This window comes from Drosophila sechellia, chromosome 2R, assembly GCF_004382195.2.
Source record: "Drosophila sechellia strain sech25 chromosome 2R, ASM438219v1, whole genome shotgun sequence".
NCBI classification, from domain to species: Eukaryota; Metazoa; Arthropoda; class Insecta; order Diptera; family Drosophilidae; genus Drosophila; species Drosophila sechellia.
The window spans coordinates 19,410,706-19,434,472 of NC_045950.1; the positions used below are offsets into that span (position 1 = coordinate 19,410,706).

The following is a 23,767-nucleotide window of genomic DNA, read 5'->3' on the forward strand; positions in this document are numbered from 1 at the left end:
AGATATTTACGGCATGCCCTGTTAAGCCACTACAAGCTCATAATTTCGCCTCGCTACTCCTGCGGAGCTTCTCCTTCCCAGGATTTGCCAGGAGCTGAGAGCCAGGAGCCTTGTTTTCTCGCCGGCTGCCTTTTCAGTTAATTGACTTTATGCATTTTTGCCAACTCGCCCCGCCGTAAAATGAAATTAATTATGCCGCCGTTGCAGCTATAAAAATGTTGCCGGGCCGAAAGGAGCATCATAAATGAAGCTTCCACAAGGAAAACTCCGCGAAAGTGTTACAACGAGCTCCGAGTCTCCGAGTTTAAACTGCAATCATTCATGGCCGCGAATCCTCGCAGCTACGCGCACAAAAAGTGGCGAAGACACACCCAAGACGGGCAAACATTACTTCCGCTTCCTGTCCCGAACTCCGCTTATTCGGCAGCTCCTTCTGCTCCCCTTCTCCACCTGCTGCCAGCCACTTTTCGCCTGGGGATTTATGATTTTATTACCGAAAGGCACTGCACAACGGAAACGGAAACACTTTTTGCCCCACGATTTCGGCCCCTTTTTCAGCGTAACTCGACTCCGGAGTTTATTTTCTCAGCGAAAGCTGTTGCAATTCAATCGTTTCGGTGGCCGCAGCCTTAAATTATTCGGCTCCGATTTAAATCACTGTCTTTTGCGTCCGGAGGGATTTTGTGGTTTGGTTTTGCGGTTTATCGCGAGGCTCTCCATAATTTTCATCGGCTGCTAGTGAACACAGCGTTCAATACAATATTCAAATGAAAATATGGCACATTAAATGCCATTTCAATCACATGGAGCAAAGGAAGCAACTGATTGCAGCCAGGACCTGTTGACAGAGTTCTCAGAACTTGCGGTTACCTGAAGCTCGAGAGGTTTACGACTTTCAGTTACGGCCACGAATTATTGGGCTTTACATTTGGCTAAGCCCCACCTCTCATTCAGGAAATACAGGTTCCCAGAACACCCTTTAGTTTGGGTTATTTACGTTTGAACATAAAATATTTAAAGTGCCTTGGGCGATGAATATCGAAGAGGGTAATACCCTCAGATGTGCTTACAAGTGAAGGCTACACTCTAAAAAAGTTTTAAAGCTGTATTATGAAAGTTAAATATGTATATTGGTGAAGAATTTCTTGCATACCCAATGATTTGTAAATGGAATTTAGAGTATTTAAATTATGTAAGAGTTATATTTCAAAAAGTTGATATACTTGTTTTTTAAACAGTCTACACTTACTTAGCTTTTCAGCGAATAGTATGTTAATGTAATGAAATTCCTTTATTCGCTGCAGTTTAAATTCCCATTTCGCTGCCTGAAAGTTTAATTATTTTGCGGTGGGACCACATACATCCACAGGATATAACTCGCGCTTACAACTGAATGTTGACATTTGTAGCCCGGTGTCGACTTCCGTGGAAAGCGGAGGCGGAGGCGAAGGCTCCTGTGCCCGGAGCACGTGGCAAGCCGAATTTGCATATGCCCAGCAAGGACAGGTGTTCAGCCCGTCCGGATCAGGACACGCCCGCGGAGCCACCGCCCTTCGCCAGCTGTCGCAAAGGCCGCAATCATATTGCTTCAATTAAATGGAGTCAACTCATTAATAATGCAGACAGCGCATATTTGGCTGCCATGTACAATGTACTTGTATGAACTCGGCTGGCACGTTTGCTTGCCAGTTTCGCCGCTTAGGTTATGGGAAACTTTAATCAAAAGCGACTCGAAGTTCGGCATTGCTTCCATTTTGGAGCTGGCGCACAAGGTCCTGTTGGATTTATGAATATTTATGCTCTGGCAGTTATGCACTCGATCTGCGTAAGCCGGGCCACTGAATATTTATAGCATATAAATATATATATATATTTATATATATATGTATATATATATATATATAGCATATATATTTATAGCATACGCACCGTTGTCCCGGTAACGATTTCCTCACGGCTCTCAACTTCCAATCTACTCCTAATGCGAATAGCCAAGTTTATTTTTAAGATGATTACGGAAATAGCTAATTGTAAACAAGACGAGCAGTGTTTCCTTGGCCGAAAAGTAAGCCAAATGTAAATGCATTCCACTGTGTATCATATCTTTATTCAATTGAAAACTATTCATTTACCTCAATTAAACATGGTCTTTGGTTGAGGTAACAAAATCCAACCATATGAATGGTAAATTGATTCTCTCTAATTAAGCAGAGTGGCGAAATAAACAATGAACCCATATGGCTGGGAAATTCGATTCTCTTGCAACTTAAAGCGCACAGCTCAATTTGGAGTGCGGTCCTCGTCTCGTCTTCAAATTACACAAATTTTATGTTGCCTACCTTCGGGCGCTCAAAAGAAGGCAACTTAATAAGCACAAGTGTGTGTGGTTTCCCAGTACGTCTGTGTGTATATGTGTGTGTGTGGGCGAGCACATTTGTTGAATGATTTAACCTGCCACCTATTCATTCGTTCTGGTGGCCCACGTAAATTGTAGACAAAATAAAATCCAAAAGAACCTTTTCAATTCTCCACTAAAGCTGTTCTTTGTGCCGAACTCTAAATTAGGAAAATGTTTAAATGTACGTCGGCCAGTCGGTGTGTGTGTGGGTAAATATAATTTGTGCGGCACGTGCGTTAAATTTAATGAGGCAACCGCGACCCACGAATCGAGCTCGATTTCGGACGCCTTTGACCCCGGGCTCTTGGTTTTTCACCGCTTCGTTTCTTCGGGGTCCTGGGAAAAAAAGAGCAGCGAAAATCGCAGAAAACGTCCTGTTGATTTTGGGCCACCACACATAAAAAACCAACTATGTGTGTCTATATGCATAACATTATAGGCCATATATCCGGGGGGCCATTTTGGCTTTTAAAGAAATTTAAGTTATGTGCGTGGCATCCTTGCTGGCGCTCCTGCAAAGTGGGCAAGGATATTACTTATGATTAAAGTGATGTATGGCAGCTCATTCATGAGTTTAATTGGAAATACGCTTTTCAGGTGGATCCAGCTAAAAAATGAATTTATTCACGCTTGCTGCTTGTGGCAAATTAGCAGTGTAAAGTAAAGCTTTAAAAACTGTCCAACAAACTTTAAGAAAATTACTCCTGATGATGTTTGTGCCACCTTATTTGATGTTGCGTCATTCCTGGGACTTGGACATTATTATTTGTAGTTTTTTGAAAAGCCCACTGAAACAATTTCTGATTAGCCTTTAATGCGCTCTGGCTAGAGGAGCAGCTTTTCAAACCAACATTGAAGTCCATCCAATAGGCTTTGCCTAATCCGGAAAAAGACGAGACATTAAAAATTCTCTTTCATGTTTTATGAGCAGCAACAATGGCTTGTTTCCTCCTGTTTTCATTTAATTTAACGTGTCCTGTTCACACAGCTCAAAATGCAGGCGACTCCACCAGGAGCTTGTTGCACACTCATGTGACCAGCGGATGGACATTCTGAGGGCCGAAGGAGGAGGCCCATTGAGAGCTTAGTACAGCGACTAACGGCCAATAAATTCTCGGCCGGGCAGTAATTAAGAAATTTAAATAGCGGCAACTAAACCACCGGCCGTAGCCCAAACAAACTGACCCCCGTGACCGACATCCTCCGCCCGCCCTGAAAGTCATGACTTTTCGAGGGTTAGGAGCATAAAAGCCCGGCGAGTATTTAAGCACACTCACACAATGCAAACTAGTATAGTACACATAGTGTCCTGCATTCGTTTAGGTGCGAGCCCCACACTTTGTGCCCCACACGCCATCTAAATTTGGGGCAGCCGAGTGCCTGCGGTTGCAGAGTGTGAAATATTTTGCTGCCCCACACTTAGTGTGTGTGTGTGTGTGCCATATCTTGTCTGGGGTCTGGATCTTCCACATACTCGCACATTTCCTAAATAAACAGCGGGTCCTGTGCCTCGTCCTGCTTGATTTTCCAGCGAATTTCCACAGTTCCTGCCTGCGAAATGTGGTGGTTCCCCTTTTTCGATTCATTTGCCTGCATTATGTTGCGGCACTGGATTTAATGGCGCCAGGCAGGACCCTTTTAATCGCCAACCAACCAACCAGGAAAGATTTGAATTCCATTCTCGCCGGGTAATCACCAAGTAAACACTAGACAACCAGGAGTTGAGTGCTCTGCCCAACTTAATAATTGACGGATAAGCCGGAAGTGAATTGCTCGGCCTCAGCAAGGAAAGAAATTAACATTTTCCAGGTAAAACAATCCAAAAGCGAACTCATCTTGTACTTCAATGTTGGGAGTATAAACAATCAATTAGTTCAGAGCAGTTTAGAGCGGGTTATACAGTACACACCAGCTAAGTGAAACAAAACATATATTGATTGGTAATCAAACAAGTTATGTGTAGACTAGCAATGTAAGTGAATTTATTAGAGGCACCTTACTTAATTTGTCATAGTGCAATTTTACTTTTATTGAATTGGTAGATTCCTTGAATATGTGCGTTCACTGTTGTCAGCAATTATTTGCTTTCTCAGCTCGTAGGTTGATTTTGGGTAATGACTAATGGCAAATCATACTGTTTGTCTCTGCCCAATCGAATTTATTCTGTCCAGTGTGCAGATACTTTATTAGTTCCTCCTGTATCTCTGATGCATTAGAGGTCGGCGAATCTGGAAATTACATCTCTAGTGGTTGTGGGCGTTGGCCTGGGCACCTGCAACAGCAGCTGCAGCTGCTGGCTGCTGAGGAACTGCTCCTCCGCCCAGGGCGCCCAAGGATTGCTGCAGGGAGCGCAGGATGCCAATGGGAATCTAAAGGGGGAGTTACAATATTATTGACATTTAAGGAATAATCTTCTTAATCGTGCTTTCTAAGCAAATTCTTTAAAGTAATAATATAGAACGCATTAAACTGCTTTTAAAGCTGAACAATGAATATTTAAAACTACACTATAAAGTACTCAACCGCTTTAATTATAAGTTAAGTTACCGATTTATACTTAAACACGTCTTTCAACTAAAGATAGCTTGTTTGTGCTGCTGAATCTACCTCGAAACCAGGCTCATCCTGTGTATATCCTTCGCGATTTCATACTTACATCGAGGGCCAGGCCCACGGGTCCTTGGGCCTGTGGTGCCAGGAAGCGATTGTTCACGGCCTGGGGTCGCTGGACGGACTTGTACTTGTGGGCCTGGACCACCTTGGCCTCGCTCCTCGCCTGCGAATGGAGGGAGGTTCGTGAGTTGGGGGAATTGCATGCAAAGGACGAGGACAGCGCATGCAGCAGGTGAACGGGGGGTGATAAATGAAAATTGTATTAAAATATATTTCACGGAAATAATAATGCTGGGTAGCAGCTGACCCCTCCGCCGCCATCGCCCGCAGTGTCCGCAAATGTTTTCAAATAAAATTAGTGCCACAAAGCGAAAGTTTCGGCATCCAGCTCCACCAAAAAGCCAAACAATTTGTTTGCGTTTAAGAGTGCCAAAGTGTGTGTGCCTGTGTGCGCCTGTGTGTGTGCGTGTATCTGTATCCGTATCTGTATCTTTGTCTGTGTATCTATGTCACCGCATTTGGTTTTACCTCAACGGTCGACTGCGGCGCGTCCTTTTGGGCTTCCGCGTCCGGAATTTGCTGCTCCTCCTGCTGCTGCTGCATCACGTATACGACACGTTGCCGCTGTCGTTGTCGCTTTGCATGTGCGCGTGGTCGCTTGACAATTATCAGCGAGGTGGGCGTGGCCGGCGGACGGGGAAGCTGGTGGTTATTCACCGCATCGGCATCTGCGGCCGCTTTAACATGATTTTCAATGATTTCGCTGCGGTCCGGCTAAAACATCAATGGCGGGTGGATTTGGTTGGATTGGATTGATTGCTTGTTGTTGATGTTGTTGGCTGGCCGACACGAGGGCGTTGATCAATATTTAACCGCACGCCCTAGTTAAACACTTGTCGGCGATTTATAGCCAAGAATTTCGCAATTGAAACGCCGTTCAGCACCGAATTCCCCCTTTTAACTTCACTAACATGGCTTACGAGCGAAATGACGCAGCTTTAATTTTGTGGGAAATCTTTTAAGCACTTTTCAACTCGAAGGGATGCGCAAACAACTTTCGAGCAAAACACTTTTAATACTTTCGGAAGCGCTGTAAAAATCTTGCTGAAATTTCGATAACCATACTTCTAAACTTGTTGTTAAACTTATCTAGGGAATGAAACGAGAGCTGGCTGAACCGACCATTACTTTTCCTGATATATTGATGGGTGGATTCAAAAACAAGAGCTAGCTTGAAATCTCATTTTAATTAGTATATAATATACCTTTACTACCCTCATAACCAACTATTATTTTACAAAATATATACTTATTTAGCTCGGCAAAAGCAACTAGGCACGGTCCTGATTTTATGAAAGATACGTTTTGGAATGTTATGGATATGAGTAATAAAGATTGTAACTCTTTATAATCCGTATTGATAAAAAAGTAATATTTATTAAACCTTTCAACTACTTACATCTTGGTGGATCAGCGAGTACTTCTTGGGCGGCTTGACCTTCTGGATGTGGCTGGTGACGACGGGACCGGAGGTGGGTGAGGCGGGCACAGGATCAGCAGGATATGCCGGCTGGACGGAGTGCTGCGAGGAGGAGATCAGGGTGCGACCAGGACTGTGCGCCTCGGCTCCGATGTAGCCGTGCTCGCCGGCGCTGCCGCCCAGAAGCGCACTGGCCCCCACCGAGGGATTGGCCTGGGCGGCGGCGTAGCCCACGCCGGCTGCGCGTCCTGCGGAGGAGGAGGAGTGGGTTATCTGGCATGTAAATCGAATCAATTAGGAGCAAGACCCACCATCCAGATTGCCGCCCAGACCGGCGGCTGCCCGGGAGCCCCAAGGAGTTCCGGCCGAGGCGCTGAGTCCGCCGTGGGCAGAGTTGCCCGTGAGGAGTCCGCCGAGTCCCGCATCTGCGTGATATCCAGCGAAGTTCACGCCCACCTTGCCATCGCGCAGCGTAAACAGCTGCGGGGTGAAAATGCGAGAGCTTTAGCACAAACTTCTGGCCACGTTGCGTATACTTAATGCTATTCAAAGTTGCCCACGACCTTCGCGTTTCGCCCTCCGGCCACATTTCGGCCGAAGATGTTTTGTCCGCCCCGCCTTTTCACTAATAGTTGCCAAGTTGTGGCCCAACTTTGGCCGGCCCGGAAAGGCGGACAAACACCCTTTGTGCCCGCTTAACCGAGTTTGCAAACATTTCGTGTGTTGATCTGTGTTAATCAATTTAGGCGGAATTTCTCAGCGGCTCAAATCGGTGAAGGTCGCAAGTTCTGCAGCGCAGATACATATTTGGTAAACATTTGCACAGCTCGTTTGCCCGTCATCGCAGAGCAGCAAGAACTAGGCTGTACAGAACTACAGATAAGCTGGCATTACACCCGGCTACAAAACACCGATCCGCTGATAACGACAACTTGAGCGAGTGCTAGATAATAGTAATGAGCACAGCGAGCGGACTCCATAGCAGTTATCAATAATTGTGACAGTTAACAGGTAGCAAACAAATGTGTGTTGCGTAGTTTACTTAGTGCTATGGGGAACTATGAACTCCCTACCTCTAGTTTATATACAATAGTTAATACAAATATTTATAGTCATATTGTGAAGTTATCATCAGCTATGAATACCAAGGTGTAACTACAACTACAAATCATGTGTGATTTTTAGTCCTATTCAAGTTTGTTGGCATGTAGCTAACGTATTGGTTTAGCAGTCTGATATACCCCGCTTTTGATAGTGTGCCAGATGTGTGACACTAGTGAATGGCCCTGGCCAAGAGAGAGAGTGAGTGGGAGAGCCTTCCACACCTGCCGCCGATAAGAGTTTTTCCAGGCAGACACAACGACAATATTTAACCTCCGACGGCAGCTCATTTGAGTTTCACACGCCGACTGGAGGAGAAGGCGGAGGTGGTGGCCAGCCAGAGACAGCAGCGAATCATCATCAAGAGAGTCCGAAAGGAGCGGAGCAACGAGAGCGGACACATGTCGCCATGTTGACAAGGCCGTGGGAGGGGGAATGGTTGCCAGCGATGTTCGGGATGTTTCCGATGCGGCTGGTGTGGCTGGTGGTGCTGCTCTGTTTGCTACCTGGGCAGGTGCTGCTCGGCAACGCCGCCTCGGTCACCTGGGGCCATGTCAACAAATACGCCAGCGTGCTGCACACCGAAGATGTTTACTTGCCGCCGGGGACCCCCGGCCGAGATGTGGCCTACGGCCTGGAGGTGAGACTTACAGCTAGCCACTTGGCTGGCAAATTGCTTAATCTCCTTGGGAATCTCCGGCAGAACGCCAGCGATAACTACCGGATTACGGGTGTGCATGTCGAGGATCTAGGCGCCGATGGAGCGGAGGCCCTGCTCACGGCTGGCGGCATTGGCCAGCAGTTTGTAGTCCTCCACTGCCGGCGACTTCGGGACTCCGAGGAGCAGGCGGCTCATCTCGAGGTGTCCATCTACGGAGTGGACCTGTAGGCTGTTTGCTATCTTGTAGAGGGAACACAGTCCCAGACCCATTGTTGTAAATATCAATTAGTGTACGGAGCTTTCAGCTGTGCAAGCCAAGAGCACATAGGAAAAAGTGTTGTATCTTCGAGATACAACAAGCACATATATTAGCTTGAATTAGTATATATTTTAAGTAAACAAATTTCAAATATTCCTTTATGTGAAATATGAGTAAGTTAATACATAGCACTATTTGTAGTACAAATGAAACATTTGCAACACTGAACTTCCCACGCCCATCTCTATATTCAATGATATCTTTACATCTTCAGATTGTATTTATTACTTCAGATCCTATAGGTTGCTATAGCAATGATAGGTTTTTATCTGCTCTGTGGACTGAAAACTTTGTAATTCGCTCTGAACAACGTAATAACATTTGAAGTTGAAAGTTGCCAGGGGTTGTGAAGTTCGGATGTCGCTTAAAGGCTGTCGGGTTTTTATAATCTTATGGAAATATGTAGTAAGTTTGTAACTATGTGAAAACCTATAAGCTGCGGGCATCTCTTGCCTTTTATTTTGCCACTCAGTGCATTTCAGCCTTAATAAGTCAATTTTTCATTGCTGCTAGATGCACGAGCTTGAATTTGTTTAATTAAAATGTAATAAGTCAAACAAGTTGGACGTCATAATAAACTTTCGCTCGAAACAAAACACGAATTGTAATACATGAATTGTGAAATTTCAACTGTGAGCGAAATGCGTTGTGGAATGTGTGTGTGGGTAAATCAACGCAATAATTGATTTGTTTTATTGTTCTGTAAACAACAAATGTAAATTAATCGTATGTGTGTGTGTGCATGCAGATCTTTTGTTTGCTTTTAAATCATTTTGTGAAACACTCTAAAATCTCTATTTGCAGACCATCCATTACTCGGATAAAAATCGCAATGGGCAGTAAAGCACCGCAATTGTGTTCGGCTAATTCAAGTTGACAGTAATTGAGTTCTGCGGTTGGTAGATTAAAGATTGGCCAAAATTCATAAGCTCGGTTCATGACCCGCACAAAGATAAAGAAGCCAGTGAAAGGATTTCTTCGCGGAGCCTGCGAACTGGAAATGGAATGGCCAGTAATTTGCATGAATTCCAGGGAAAGGCCGCCTCGCATTGTATCCTTCGCCGGCTGGCGGAAAAACCCTTCTCAGGACTTTTTACGTGTGCTCTTAATTTCGATTCCCACGACCCGCGCTGCAAATAAACAACACTTTTTCTGGGGTTTTCCACTTTCCACTTAGCTGGCAAATGCAAATTTCATGCATGCGTTGATTAAAATCTAAATTCTTCTTGCGCTCGGGCCGCAAATAGAAATAAACTTTTAGGCCAAAAAAAAATCTCAACGAAAGAGAACGAGAGAAGAAAGAAATATTATTTTCAGCCACGAGGTGTGAAAATTCCATTGGTCAGAGAAATAAACACTGAAAATTTTAACAAAACTAAATCAAGTCAGTTTAGCACAGGCACTTAAATACGAACCCTATATGTTTTCGATTACAGCTCACAAACTAATGAAATAGAAGCCATTGAACATGATATTGCCGACTTAAGCCTTTAATTACCATGAAATACCGACGCTATTCAACAGCCGTCGTGTGCAACACTGCGTATGAGTAATGAGTGCTGAAAAATGCAATTATTTTGATATTAGTTAGCCCAGGCCGCCAAAGTTCAAGGTGGCCACTAAAACGGGAAGCACTTGGTCAGCGGCGGCAGACGTGGTTATTAAAATGATGCTTAGTTAGTTGGTCGCGACTCGTGAGCCCGATATTAATGATAAGCGAGTGGTGTTGAGTACACCGTGTAATTGCAGGTATTCCAGGCAGTTAAGAAAACCCAGCGAGCGTTTTCGCCTTGACCCGCAATTAGAGGCGGAATCGCGCACTAAAAATTCTTAATTGCCGGACGACGGACATTGTGCAACGGTTTAGGCAATGTGGCAAAGTTCGCGCCGAAACCGAATGTTGCACTTTGACCTTTTGCCTTCCATTTGCGACAGCGGACCGCAAAACAAAATCATCCGCGCGCATTGATTTTCGCACTCTGGCCCTGATGGACAGCGATTCTGATTCGAATTCTGATTCTGATGCGGACTCACATTTCGAGTAATCTCGTTGAAAGCCGGAAAATGGGAGGCAGGCATACCCAATCCGCGGGAAAATCACATTTTCAGGGCTTCACTTTCGCAAATCAAGCTTGTGACAATAGTCAACACAGAAAATGGTTTGGTTTCGAGAAATTACTGAATGTATAAATAGTAGAGAATCGAACATAAAATATAGCCATATCTTCTAATAGTTCGTAATGGAAAACCATCTAGTACGATTGCATTATTTCTTTCTCTGCGAAATGTGCAATTCATCGATTGAACTATTAATAAAGTTAATGTATTCACAGTCTGAGTAATGGAATATTTGTGAGTAAACTGGTAAATGGGCTGCATATTCAGGAACCTGGTCACCCGATAACCGACTGACGGCCAGCTGATTACCTTGGCCAACAATGGGCTGCAGTTCGCTTTTGGTTTCGGTGGCAGGTGGCATGTGGCATGTGGCAGGTGTCGGGCGGCGAGAGGCCTAATTAATTTCGGGACTCACCTGTGCCGGCACCAAGCTAGCCGTCTGCAGCAGACAGAGTGCTCCGAGTAAGACGAACATACTGCGCACCTGGAAGACAAAGAATCCGAAATCGGAATCAGTTCTACGCTACTCCGATTTGTATGCGAGTCGCATCGCCGGGAATTCTTCCTCGCACTTCAGCTGGGAGCGGTCAAGCATAATTGTGCGGCGTTCACATGCCAACTCAACTCAGTTGATTAATTAACAAAGCTCGGCTTATGCCGTACCTTTCCTAGACGCTTTCCGTTGTTATTGTTTTAAATTACTTCACTTCGCGAGTCTGAATCTGAGTTTGAGTCTGAGCTGCTCGTTGTTGTCGCGACGCGATTCCGCTGTGAACTGAGTGGTCGAGTGGCTTGAGCCGGGCTTAAACTTGAATTCTGGCGCGGGGAATGGAAGATTTCTGGTGCTTGTAATGCCTGGCTAAACTGGAAATGTGTCGCAATCAAGTATGCTGGGTCTATTTATATAGGAGCTGGGCACAGGGTTCTGGCTGCTGCCTCTTCCCCTGCATAGTATATGCCATTATCTTTGCAACTCAGGGAACTCTGGACGCTGCAATGATGATGCAAGATTTTCGGTTACTTTGTTTCGACGACCCATTAGCACTTGGCCAGCACCTGTCCTAACAACTCGGCGAGAATTTGGCAACAACTCAGACATGACTGAGTTGTCTGAGCTGTGAATTGGGAACCAGAAGCGAAGAAGAACAACCACAACTCCTGAGTGGTGATCTTGAACATTTATTCATCTTTATATCTTACGCAGCTAATGAGTTGGCAAAATTCTTACAAAAAATCATAAATTAGAAAGCGAATACTAATGTAAAAAGAGGTTTATACACAAAGGCTGAGCAGAATTTCTCAAGTATTCGATTGTGAAATAAAGTTCACTGCCACGCACAATCAATTAAACCTCGAAGTTAATCAAAGCGAAATCAACTTCCGATTTTCCATGCCTAACGCAAGCGTTGCAAAAAACAATCGGCGGCTGGAAAACTACTGCATTACTCATGGGCCGCATTAAAGTGCATCCGATTTGGCCAATATTTGCCAACCGGTTTTGGGCCGGCCACGCCCCTGCGCTCCCCTTTTGTTTGCCTTTCAAGCGGTGTGCAATTGACCGAATTCGGGCCATAAAATCGGTCTTCTGTTTTATTTCGCTTTACGCCTCAACGAAGCTGCAGGCAAATGGGATTTGCCAATTGCAGCTGGACAAATTAATAAGAGCCGAGTTGTGGGTCATTTGGTTTTGGCCAAAGATTCCATTGTGGATGTGTGTTCTGTGCTCTGGGGTTTCTTCGCCAGTTCGCCTCGCTGTCCATCCATTTCCAGTTCTTTGTCCCAGCGATTTCTTCATTAGGTATTCAAATGACAAACAGAGCCGCCCGTTTAATGAGACTGGCTGCCACTTTTGGCCAAATCCGAGGCGCACGTGCTGGATGATTTAGAATGCGATGGCCGAAATCAAATGCCAGCGAAAAGGGTCCGAGCAGAAGAAATATAATTTAATTAAATTCAATTCAATGCCGATTGGATGTGCTGCCTGGTCCCTTGTCCCTTCATCGCCATCACGCATGATTACTTCTACTTTGGCAAATGGCAGCTAGTCGTTGCCAAAAAATCACTCGATGTTCTTTTCATCAGCTGCTTTTTCCACATTAATTACGAGCTTTTTTTGCCTAGTTGAAATTTCATTGAAAACAAATCAATTAATTTGCGGCAGCAACGTAGGTGGGAAGAATTCCATTCCAGGAAGTGCCACTGCTCCTCTTTGATAACCTTTTCATAATGCTCAATCGATTGGGAAGAGCTGATATGCGTTTATTGACTCGCCAGCGGTCATAATATTTGCCAAATCCCGAAAAAAGCAATTTTTTAATTGAGTGCCATTCAGCCGGGCAATGTTTGCATCGATGAAACAACTGATATCACTTATTCATCGACGTATGCAAATCTCACGTGAAGAGATTAAACATTTCGCTGCGCAGCCTGAAAGTATGCAAGCTTTTCGCGCTACACGGCGGCAAAAAATCCTAACCAAGGTAGGATTTATAGAGCGCCCTTGGGCTGTATTCAATTCATTTTGGTTTGTAAACAATTCCCTGCTGTTATGGCGATGATTGTATTGTTCAAAACAAATAGCTTCTGTTATTAAATTCCTCTATTTACATACTACAAAAAACTACAAGCTCTTTTATATCATTTTGTTTTTACACATAACATTTATTCTACATTCTAATATTTTTTTGGAATTTTCTTGTGGCTGGACATAAATATCCTTAGTCTAGGCTTACAGCAAAGTCACATATATCACAAAGGTCAAAATGCACACGAAAAACACACTCGAAACATACACTGACAGAAACTACAACATTCACGCACAACTACTAGCTAAACAGGCGGCCCAAGATTACGCCATCTCCTCGCGCATCCGTTGCCCACTGGGATGGGCACTCAGCGTGGGGTTTTGCCTGCCGGGCGGCAGCGCCGTTCCAGCTGCCACGGATTTTTGCGCCATTTCCGCCTGGCGATACCCGCCGGTCAGGCGACCCACCAGGTTGTTGACAGCACGCAGCGTCGAAATCGGAATCTGCAAAGGATGCGGATGAGCGATGGTGATGCGTGGACAGCAAGTGAACTCACCTCGAAAATGCTGTCGATCAGCGGACGCAGGCTGAACATGGGGTACGTGCTCTCGGCCGTGTGAGCCGGTTGGCTATCGCCGAGGGCCAGAATGGCCGCGTTGCTGCCGGGCACCGCTGCTCCGGGTGCAACTGCTCCATTTGCCGGGCTCACTCCCGCCGCCAAGCTGCTGAGCAGGAAGGCCGCGTTCTGCTGCAGGCTGCTCATGGCTCCCATGGAGGAGGAGGCGGAGGCGGAGGAGGAGGGTCGCTGCTGGTACTGGCCGTACTCCTGGCTGGGGTAGAGCACCATGTTCTGGACGGGCATGGGCTGCAGCAGCGTCTGCAAGGAAGAAAAGAACATTGATAAAAATACTTTTTCACTTTTACCAACAAAATGTGGCTTTAATGCAAATATCAGTGTATTTTGAAGTCTTTTTTGTGAATCTGCACACATTTTTGGATGAGTATTTACCAGCTTAATAGCTTGAGATCAGGTTTCGTTACTTACATCGTTCAGCAGCACCAGCTCGTGGCGCTGGCCACGCGCATATCCAGAGACGCGGGTGAATTCGGTGACCAGGTGGGACATGACCACGAGTAGGACGAACCAGACGAAGCGGTCCATGGCAGTGATGATTATCTGGAAGAAGAGGCGTGGTAAAGGTTACTTAAGGATATCTAGCTGAGTCATCTCCGCTACAGCCCACATTATTGTTGAAACTCATGCTGGCGACACATTGATCTTGGCAATCCGCACTTGAACGGCACTTGTTTGGTGCGCCGCGGACGAAAACGTTGTGATTGCAAAGTCAAGTTGCACGAATATGCAGCGGCTAGATTTTCATTCTGGCCAGCAGCCATGGCAGTCGAGTATCAAGTTTGGAAACCGCAGTCGAGATCGGAGACAGAATCTGCTGCCTGTTGCTTACTGGCTGGCTATCTAGCTGGCTAGCTGGCTGGAGGTTCTGAGATGTGGATTAGACCAAGGCCAGGCAACCAGTTTGCGCTTTTAGGTGGATGCGTCGAGTTTTTCCACTTGGCAGTGAGTGAATTTTCCCGCCCCGAGCATTTCGAAAGCCGTTCGTCCGTCCAAGGCGAAAGGTTAAATCCAAATCAAAAACCAAATCCAAACTCAGCGAACTGCGGGCCCGCATTTAGTTACGAAAATAGAGGCAAGCACATCCATCAATGGCTGTGTCTGGGTTGTGTTTGCTTTCGAGTTGTCTGGCTCGACAGTAATTCGTAAAACAGCAATCAAAAATGGCAACATAAAGGCAGCCAGTGCAGAGCAGGTCAAAAGCAAGTCCACCGGGCCATGACACTCCATGACTTGGCTCAGAGTTGCGAGGGGGCTGAGCAGTTAACCCTGCAATTGCTGTTGTCTAATTGTTGCTCGAATGGCATTTAAGCGAAACAGAGATTCTGCCGCAGCCCTGACACAAATGCAGCCGCCTAATTAAACAAACAATTAAACAAATCTCAGCCGTGACCCTTGCTGGCCAAAAGATTCTGTTGGCTTTGTACTTGAACACATCAATAGTGCTGCGATAACAAGGGCTTTCGTGTTCGCTGGACTCGAACAAGACAAAAAATAGAGTTTCTATTTTTGTGGGCAAAAAAAGAATATTTCATTCCATTGGCATAATCATGCGCATATCAATTGGGACCGATATTTGTTATACATATATTTATTTACTCTTTAAATGCTTACAAATTTATGCCGAAAGTGCGGGGAAAATGTATTGAAAATTGCTTACATATTCCATACAATTATCACATTTTTGTGACCATTTAAAATGCAAATAGGGATAGGCTTACAAAACGAAAATTGTGGCACGTACGTGCAATTAAAATAACGTAAAAACTATTCCCAGCTAAAATAGATTACAGGCCAAGGACTCGAGCTGTGTCCTTTTCTTGATTCATTCCAGTCAACGAATACACCCACTCACTTAGTGAATTGTGCGTTAGAATGTGCTTCCATTTGCATGACAAGAGCCGAACAAAATCCAGAAAATAAAGGACACACAACGAGGATGTAGGTAGAGTTCTCCGAAACCAGACCTGAATATGCGATTTTATTCTGGCCAATGCACTTACATTTCGCAATGCAAATTGAATCTGTTTGCAGCTGGCCAAGTTGAATTACGGTCAGCCAGCTCTGCAGACTTGGTCAAAATAAAAAAAGAAAATCATTTGCCCGCCGAAACGTTTCCGTTTGCATGCGAGATACGAGGCGTATGCGTGATATGTCGACGAGCAGATGTCTCGTAATTGTTGCCATCGATAGCCCAGCATCGCCGCACACAAATCTGTGGGTCTTTTGCGACTCACTGCGCCACCGAATTTCTGTTGACTTGGGCGCGCAAAATCTTTTTGTTATTCTTACTCAAAAATTGTCGGGCAAATATTGGGCGAGCAAACAGAAGTCTAAGCGCGCGGCAAACAAACAAAGGCGCACATTTAGCGGGGGCGTGGCCGCATGGCAGGACACACATATGCATATGTTCGAAAAGAAGATTGAATTTACGAAAATAAGCAGAGTGTTCATTGGGCGGCAGTCCACGAACTTCTTGTTTGTCCGCAGCCAATAAGCGTTAATTACTTTGCCAACAAAGTGGGCTGCAGCCCATGGGGGTGGGGCAGGTGGCAGGTGGCAACTGGCGTCTTCCTCATCGCCGCTCGAGCTTAATTATAGTTTCGGTTGCATATTAGTGGGCGAGGGCATTACACCATCTCATTTAACTTTGCTAATGAGGTAACCGCAGCAGATCGCTCGCTCGGCCACCTGAGTGATTTGTATTGAATGCCGCAAGGAGCTGGAAGCGTTTCCTAATTGGCCACCATATGCAGTGGTTAAAGGGGTTTCTCTAGGCTGAGTCTATTATTTAATCATTTCTTGACTTATGATGATGTTTAATCCTTACGGATTAAAGAACCAAACCCCATCAAATTGAATAATTGAATTTGAGTTTTTATTCCTTTCGAACTCTTTTACGTTTTCCACTTTGTTTTCCGCTCCACTGCCACTGACCGGTTTTTTTCGTTTCGTTCTTCTTTCATTTATTTGATTTCCTGAAATTTCACTCATAATTAGCCACATTATTATTATTATTTCTTTATAATTTGCATTTGATTTTGTTTCAGCCTCTGTTTCTCATTCGTGTTGCCCGCGGGGCGGCTCAACGAATCTGGATATTTGTTGTTTGCGTTTTACTGTTGCTTTCTTTAAGCTTACGGCCGCCAGCTGTTTGCCCGCCAAAATGAATACTAATTTATTCTAATCATTTCAAATCCAATATTGCGCCTGATTCTCGGCGCTGCAAGCCCTTAACCGACAACAGGAACGAGTTTTCCCCCAAAGCATTCAGCACGCTAATTGTTTTTATTGATTATTAATTTGGATATTCCCGCTCCGGAGCGGGAAATCTGACCTGGCGTAAATGGGGCTTTTGTTTCGCAATTACGCCGGGCAGCCGGGCATTCAGATCCAGATTTGTTTGCTCGACTTTTTGCTGGTGTTCTCCGGTTCCCTGGTTTCTGGTTTCTGGCTGCTGGCTTTTGGCTTTCCCGCTTTTCTGAAGAGCGGTCTCGAGTGCCGAGCAACAGTTTCGCTTGTTTTGGCCTGGGCTCGCTTTTAATGAGCCAGCACTAATTAGCAGCCAGTTTCGGAGTGCCACTCATCAGAATCAGCATCAGAATCAGCAGCAGCATCAGAGTCAGAATCAAAAGTAGACTCACAATGGGAATCAAAAGTGCCCGCGGCAGACTCCGCAAACTATGTATTTTGTGCCGGCGCGTTCCATCTGTTCTGCTGACTTTGGCTTATTTTTTGGCGAAGCAGGAACTCACCTCGTTTGTGATGTAGAGGCCGCGCTGCGGCGTCGTCGTCATTGTGGTTCGCATCGTCATTTTGGCAGTGATTTCGAGTCGGTTTTCCCTTTTAAGGCAGAACTTATCACCGGACGAAGTGTTCTTTTCGAGTGCAGCTGCGCGACTGGGGAAAACGCGCAGCGCATGCGCCGCTTTTATAGCCCGCGCTCCTCCGTTACAAGAAGAGAGCCATACAGCACATCTGCTCTCCAGCACTGCAATGTAAAAGTTTGCACTTGAGTGCGAGCTGGACAGGTTGCATGTGCATGCGACTCCAATGGAGGCGCGAGGGAGATAGTACACTTCTTTCACTCTCTGCTTTCCCGCGGTTCATGTAACAGCGTAAGAGATCTCGCGTGCTGTTACAATATCAGCAAAATTGCAATGTGAATGTTAGCTGATGCAAAAGAGAAAGGAGAGAGCAGGAAGACATTTCACTGTGCTCTTTTCTGCACAGTGGTCTGAATGGCTTATATTAATTAGAAATAACAAAACAAATAACTTGTTTCTTGTCAAACATCGTTGATGGTCAGATCAAATTGCTAAGGTGAGAGGCAGACGAATTTAATTTCACTGGAGTCAAAGAGAGTTTAACATTACTGCTATTCTGACAATGTGAGACTGTGCAAATCGCAGAAAGAGAGCCAAAGAGAGTTGTCAATTTCTTTCTGTGCGCAGCTTTCTCAGCATCTGACGCTGGTAACTGTAAACGGGTTCGAGGAAAAGTGGACCGCCTACTTTCAGTGTAATTGTCGGCCTGACCCACATATTCGCCGCACTCTTCGCACTCACGCCCAGCGCCGCCTCGCCCTCTCGCTCGCACCCAATGCCAAGCAGTAGGCTACTGCAGTTCAGTGAACCTGTAGCCACCTATGAATACCCCATCCCCAGATGTCAATGGATGCGGATCAGCGAAGCCACCGCATCACGGCAAGTGGCTCACCTCAACTGTCTGACCGAGTTTCGATCGCACAGACCAGGTTTCGTTGCTCCACCATTTCGGCCATCAAAGTTATATGGCTTTGAGCCGGCGAGGAGTTGGGTGCACAACGAGACTGCACCTGGGATATCACCGGAACCGCCTTGAACTCATCTGAAACTTCATCTTGAATATCTGCATCAATACGTATAATTTGTGTGCTGCGGCTAGCGGCTTAAACAATAAATAATATTTACTTCAGCGCAATCAATCACTTAGCTAACAGAAAAATTAACTTACAGCCCTATTCGTCTCCATCAGCTAGCTTTTCGCTCACGACGGAGATCTTGCGGCGATTGCTCGTTTCTTGGACGGACTAAACCTGTTTCGATTATGCCCTGATCTACCCCAATACAAATAAATTTGACGGCAGACAAATCACTTGCTCAGCGATAATTTCAATTGGCCAATTAATAACGCCTGGCAAAGGGCGGTAGGACCTTTGGCCCATGGAATCACTGTGTATCAGTCATCCGAATAATTGTTTGTTGCTCTACTTGTGCATAAATTACTAGTCTGCCGCACAGCACAGCAAGTCACGTGTAGCCCCCACTTTCCAGCTTGTTTAATTTATTTCCCATTCCGTATGCCGTTTTCAAGTGCCCCCTTTGTGGACGTAACCTTGCCTCCTCTTTGCAAAACTGAATTAAGTCGCTGCACTGGCAGAAAATGCACTAAAATTGTACAAAAACATATCATTGGAGGAGTATTATCGAGATAGATAAGATTATCAAGATAGATGAGATTATCGAGATAGATAAGATTATAGAAAGATAATCGTGCCACAAAAATGTGGCATACTAAAATTAATCGCTTTAAAATTACTCTAAGAAACTAATAGTTACCACCTTTGAATTTCTCTCTGTGTAGCTATCTCGACGATGATGCATTGAACCTGGGAGTGAATCATGCTGAACCGGCTGCGCCCTTAGGAACGCCTCACCTCTAGCTCCTTGTACAGTTTGCACTGGCTAAATAAATACAAACATGTGAGGTGGGGCAACTGCGAGATTTTCGCACAGTCGATGATAAGCAGACGGCCAATCAATATTTGTCTGCCAATTTTACAAATTGCAAACAAACACATAAAGCCGGGCCCAAATGCAGGCCCGGAGCAGCTATTGACCCTCAACTTGAACTAGAAAACCAAATAGCCGGACCAGCCGGCTGTTGGCCAAGCCACCCCCTCCCCCACACCCCTCATATATTTTGAAGTGCCATTTGTTGTTGTCCGCTGACAATGCATAAAATTTGAATAGCCAAACAACGATGCTCGGCAACAAGAACACAACAAAGCAACAATCAAATTTGGCGCTCAACGATTCTTGCACCTCTTTTTATGGCTGGCAACACTTGTGTATGTGTTTCAAATGTAAGCTGGACTTTAAAATGGGTGTCAACTGTTAGCAGCAGGGGCTTTCAAAAGAGGATTATCGAAAGGGGGTTTGGTTAATGAATTAATTTAATTAATTGAGTGGTATGTTCACAAAAGCAAGAGGTTAAATGTGGTTCAAAAAGATTTCAAACAATAACTGAAAACAAAAATATTATGTACGCTGTAGGATTGAGATCTTAGTTCATAAGAGGGCCCCCTTTCTGCGAGCCCCTGGCTGACATTGCTCAGGGTCGCGGAGTAACAGTACAATCCGATGATAATCGGCATGGCGAAAGAGCGAGCGAAAGGGCGAGCGGACACTCACACACGCGCATAAAAAGCACTACCGTTCTGTAAGCTCGATTGCCGGATTTTGCTTTAATTTCATTTCGCGTTTTTCTCTTTCTTTTTCTTGCTCTTTCTTTCTGTTTGTTTGGATCGCGTCTTTTTGCTTTTTTTTTGGCGTGGGTTTCGATATTGTTTTTGTACGTGACCTTTTGGCGGAAAAAATCGGTTGATATTTTTAGCGTTTCTTCTTCTCGCCCTTCCGTGCGCCCCACCCTGCCCAGCAACAAAACAAAGAAAAAACGAATAGTAAAGAATAAAATAAAAAGCGAACACGTGCAGATAAACGTTACTAGAGATACTCATAGCAGTAACCACATATTTTCGCTTTCCAGTTTGATTATTTGCTTAGCGGCTTCGGCGTTTGTTGTTTGACTGCCCTGCCGTTGTTGTTGTTTATGTTCGCACCTGTACGTTTGTATATACTATATGTATGTACATACATACAGCAATGTACTATTTGGCATGCTAACGTTTTCCTCTCCTTCTTGGCGGATTTGATTTAATTACGGGCCAAGTTTGTTATTGTTTCGAGTGGCGGCGGTTAGCTAACCCGTAATTGAGATCATACGCCAAGTGCTCTGGAGAAATGAACAAGGTTCATTCGCAGAGTTTAGCTGCAATTAAAGAGGGCTTAACGAATGGCAAGGGGGCGGCACCATCCAGCTATTCGAGCTATCGTTAATCAGGCGGCTAATTAAAGCCAAAAGCGCCCACCTTCGCATCGCAATTGAATAAACCCGCAGGAGTATCGCACACACTCGACACGAAAATCGGTTTAATTAATTCGCTTTGTTTCGATTGCCTGCGAAAAGGCGATATTGATTGTTTATTTCAATTACTCCTTAGTCACTATGGTCACTATGTGTTTTAATAGAAATATGAAATGGATACTTTTGGGAACCTAAAATAATTTAAGTAATTTCATTGCATTCATTTTAAATACATTCACACTTGACATTTTACTAAATATACCAAAGGAGTGCACTTTGACGTCATTTGAGATATGTATATATATAGGCGAATGCGTTTCTTAATTTAAATTCGGCGTATAATTTTAATAAGCCTACGTGTGTTGACCCCTTGGCTTCTATAAATTATTATTTAGTGTCATTATGAAAATTAGCAAGCACAATTTGCGCTCAAAAATAACTTCATTTTAATTTAAAATTGAAATTATCAAATTATTGCTTTATTCTTATGGCTTTAAAGCTATTTTTAAAACAGCAATACTTCATTTTACCTTTAAAAGTTAGAAGAATTTCTAATCAACCTCCATTCTACAAGCTTAGTATCTTTTTTTTTTCAAATTTGAAAACCGCTGGGAAGCGAAGTCATTAGTACGTCTTAAAACTGAAATTAGACAATTGCTCATTTGGTTTTTTGAGCCTCATTAATAATATAACTTTGTCTTCTCTGCGTTTTTCTTAGAAACCAAGATATGGGGTTCCCAAAGAACTCACCCATAGATTAAGTACACATGTGGCTGGGTGGCGAAGTCTACGTGACACGGATCACGGTCAAGAATGTAGAACTAATATCGATTCATTCAGAACCGACTTAAAGATCCATATAAATGCAGCTGGGCGTGCGCAGTGACGCAGATACACTGAAGTTGTACATACATATATCTATATATAGCATAATATCGTTCAGTTGGCCAAAAATACTTAGCCATTTCGCTGCATACTGAGATACTGAGGATCGCGGTGACGCGCGGTGCTTTAAATACTTTTGGATACTTTGTAAGCGAAACGATCGATGGGAATCCGCATAAATTAGACAGCTGAGCGCTTACTTTCGTTTCGCAGACGGAAGATCTTACGTAATTCGACACGCACATAATTAATTAGAAGCCCAAACATTCCGACTCCGACTGGCGGCCAAAAAAAAGCAAAAGTTCTAAACTCCAAACAAATGCAAATGAGCTGGGCCACGGCTGACTCACTGCCAAGTGTGTGAATACCCGCGACTCACTTCACTCGCTTTTGCGAATATTCAGCTACGCGGACGCAGATTCAGATACAGATACAGCTACTCGGATCGCGCGATCTGCGAGATGCTTAGAACCTGAAAGGAAAACTCGCACATGGCTGATTTGCTGGGCCCAGAATAAAACCTGAATCGGAGGTCCGACCACTCTGTGAATCCACTTAAACCCTCTGCGATGATCGCAATCAGGAAAATAAATATGTTCTGTGTCTTGTATCGTTGGGACTATATATCAAACAGTTCTTTGGAATTTGGATACTCTGCTGCCACATGATATAATCCAAGTGTTTAGGGAACCAATTAATAGAGTCACAGAAACCTGATGGCATATATTATATAGCACACGAGCTCTTGTCCAGCTTCTAATTGAATTATAATTTAATAAATTATACAAATTAGCTGAATCTAATTGCTTAGCATATATTCAAATATTTGTTTAGCAGGAACACATTGTTCTTAGCCCACTAAACAAATGCTTTGTTTACAAATGATTTGGTTATACATATCAACATTGAAGTGCTGAGTTTTAGTTTAAGAATTAAATTAAAATTAATTTTCCACTTTTCCCCAAACATTCCATAAAGTTTTTAGCACCAAAGTTGGTTTACCAAAGTAGTATTTACTTTAAGAACTTGTACCTGCCTTTGCTTACAAATTTTTTTTTAGGAATTTATTAAGTTTTGCAACTAGCAGATTCGCAAAAAAACTCACAGGTTTTGCCTAAAGTTTGCCATTATTTGTGCAAGCACAGACAATAACCGAATTTCGATGGAAAAAAGGTGCGTAAGTAGAGCTAGGCAAAAGGGAGAAGTTCTTGCGACTTGGCCAACATTAAATAGACCGCAAACCATTTAAGTTAATAGAATTTCGACCAGAACTCCGTGTGGCAAGTGGGCTTTACCTTATCCAGCTGACTGCGCCGCTCAATCATTTTGGCCACTCAATCGAATTGATACACTCGCGATTTTCACTCGCACTTGAATGACTATTTGCTCGACTAATTTCCGCCTAATCGCGAAACTTCTTTTCTCTGGCTACTTTTGCTTTTATTTATTTAGTTTATTTTTTTGGCCAATTCTGTTGCGGAATCGAAGTGAAGTTTTCGAGTGCTCGACAGTAGAACGCCGACCGCTCGGAGGCAACCGACTCGTGTTGTATGGAATTCGCAACTGAACTGAGCTGAGTACTTAAGAGACTCTTACCCGCCACTAGAGACCCCCTACTCCACACCCCACGACCCCAGAGCCCCAGATCTCAGTTCCGAGCCACAATATACAAGCCTGGCTCTCGAGCGCTGGCCAGGCCAAATCAAGCCGGCAACGAAGCGTCTCACGTTTTGTTTTCTTCTTATTATACCCAATATTTTATTTTCGTTTTCTGTTTCTTCGGATTTCGGCGAGCGGACTTCCAGCAGACTGAGCTGCGAGCGGCTAACTGCGAGCGGGGAGCGG

General features: G+C 44.4%; 3 protein-coding genes across 7 annotated transcripts; 1 reads left to right on the top strand and 2 right to left on the bottom strand.

Moving 5' to 3' along the window:
- Nucleotides 1-4,356: 4,356 nt before the first annotated feature.
- LOC6615709 (PE-PGRS family protein PE_PGRS26) lies at nucleotides 4,357-11,565 on the bottom strand. Of its 4 annotated transcripts, XM_002040044.2 has the most exons (7): nucleotides 11,354-11,565; nucleotides 11,106-11,174; nucleotides 6,803-6,971; nucleotides 6,471-6,739; nucleotides 5,540-5,785; nucleotides 5,055-5,174; nucleotides 4,357-4,767 (listed from the first exon to the last, which is right to left on the bottom strand). In XM_002040044.2, the coding sequence occupies exons 2-7, from the start codon at nucleotides 11,163-11,165 to the stop codon at nucleotides 4,642-4,644; spliced, it is 990 nt and encodes a 329-aa protein (XP_002040080.1). In that variant the 5' UTR covers nucleotides 11,166-11,174; nucleotides 11,354-11,565; the 3' UTR covers nucleotides 4,357-4,641. The 4 variants fall into 4 exon arrangements, with proteins under 4 accessions (XP_002040080.1, XP_032572902.1, XP_032572903.1 ...); XM_032717011.1 differs by lacking the exon at nucleotides 5,540-5,785 and having other exon boundaries at nucleotides 11,354-11,562; XM_032717012.1 differs by lacking the exons at nucleotides 5,055-5,174; nucleotides 5,540-5,785 and having other exon boundaries at nucleotides 11,354-11,564.
- LOC6615710 lies at nucleotides 7,893-9,168 on the top strand. Its single transcript, XM_002040045.2, has 2 exons — nucleotides 7,893-8,232; nucleotides 8,296-9,168. The coding sequence occupies exons 1-2, from the start codon at nucleotides 8,002-8,004 to the stop codon at nucleotides 8,479-8,481; spliced, it is 417 nt and encodes a 138-aa protein (XP_002040081.2). The 5' UTR covers nucleotides 7,893-8,001; the 3' UTR covers nucleotides 8,482-9,168.
- A 1,804-nt stretch (nucleotides 11,566-13,369) lies between the features above and the next one.
- LOC6615711 lies at nucleotides 13,370-23,483 on the bottom strand. 2 transcript variants are annotated; one of them, XM_032716055.1, is made up of 5 exons: nucleotides 23,218-23,483; nucleotides 17,605-17,840; nucleotides 14,261-14,392; nucleotides 13,772-14,092; nucleotides 13,370-13,718 (listed from the first exon to the last, which is right to left on the bottom strand). In XM_032716055.1, the coding sequence occupies exons 2-5, from the start codon at nucleotides 17,662-17,664 to the stop codon at nucleotides 13,539-13,541; spliced, it is 693 nt and encodes a 230-aa protein (XP_032571946.1). In that variant the 5' UTR covers nucleotides 17,665-17,840; nucleotides 23,218-23,483; the 3' UTR covers nucleotides 13,370-13,538. The 2 variants fall into 2 exon arrangements, with proteins under 2 accessions (XP_032571946.1, XP_032571948.1); XM_032716057.1 differs by lacking the exon at nucleotides 17,605-17,840.
- Nucleotides 23,484-23,767: the final 284 nt, after the last annotated feature.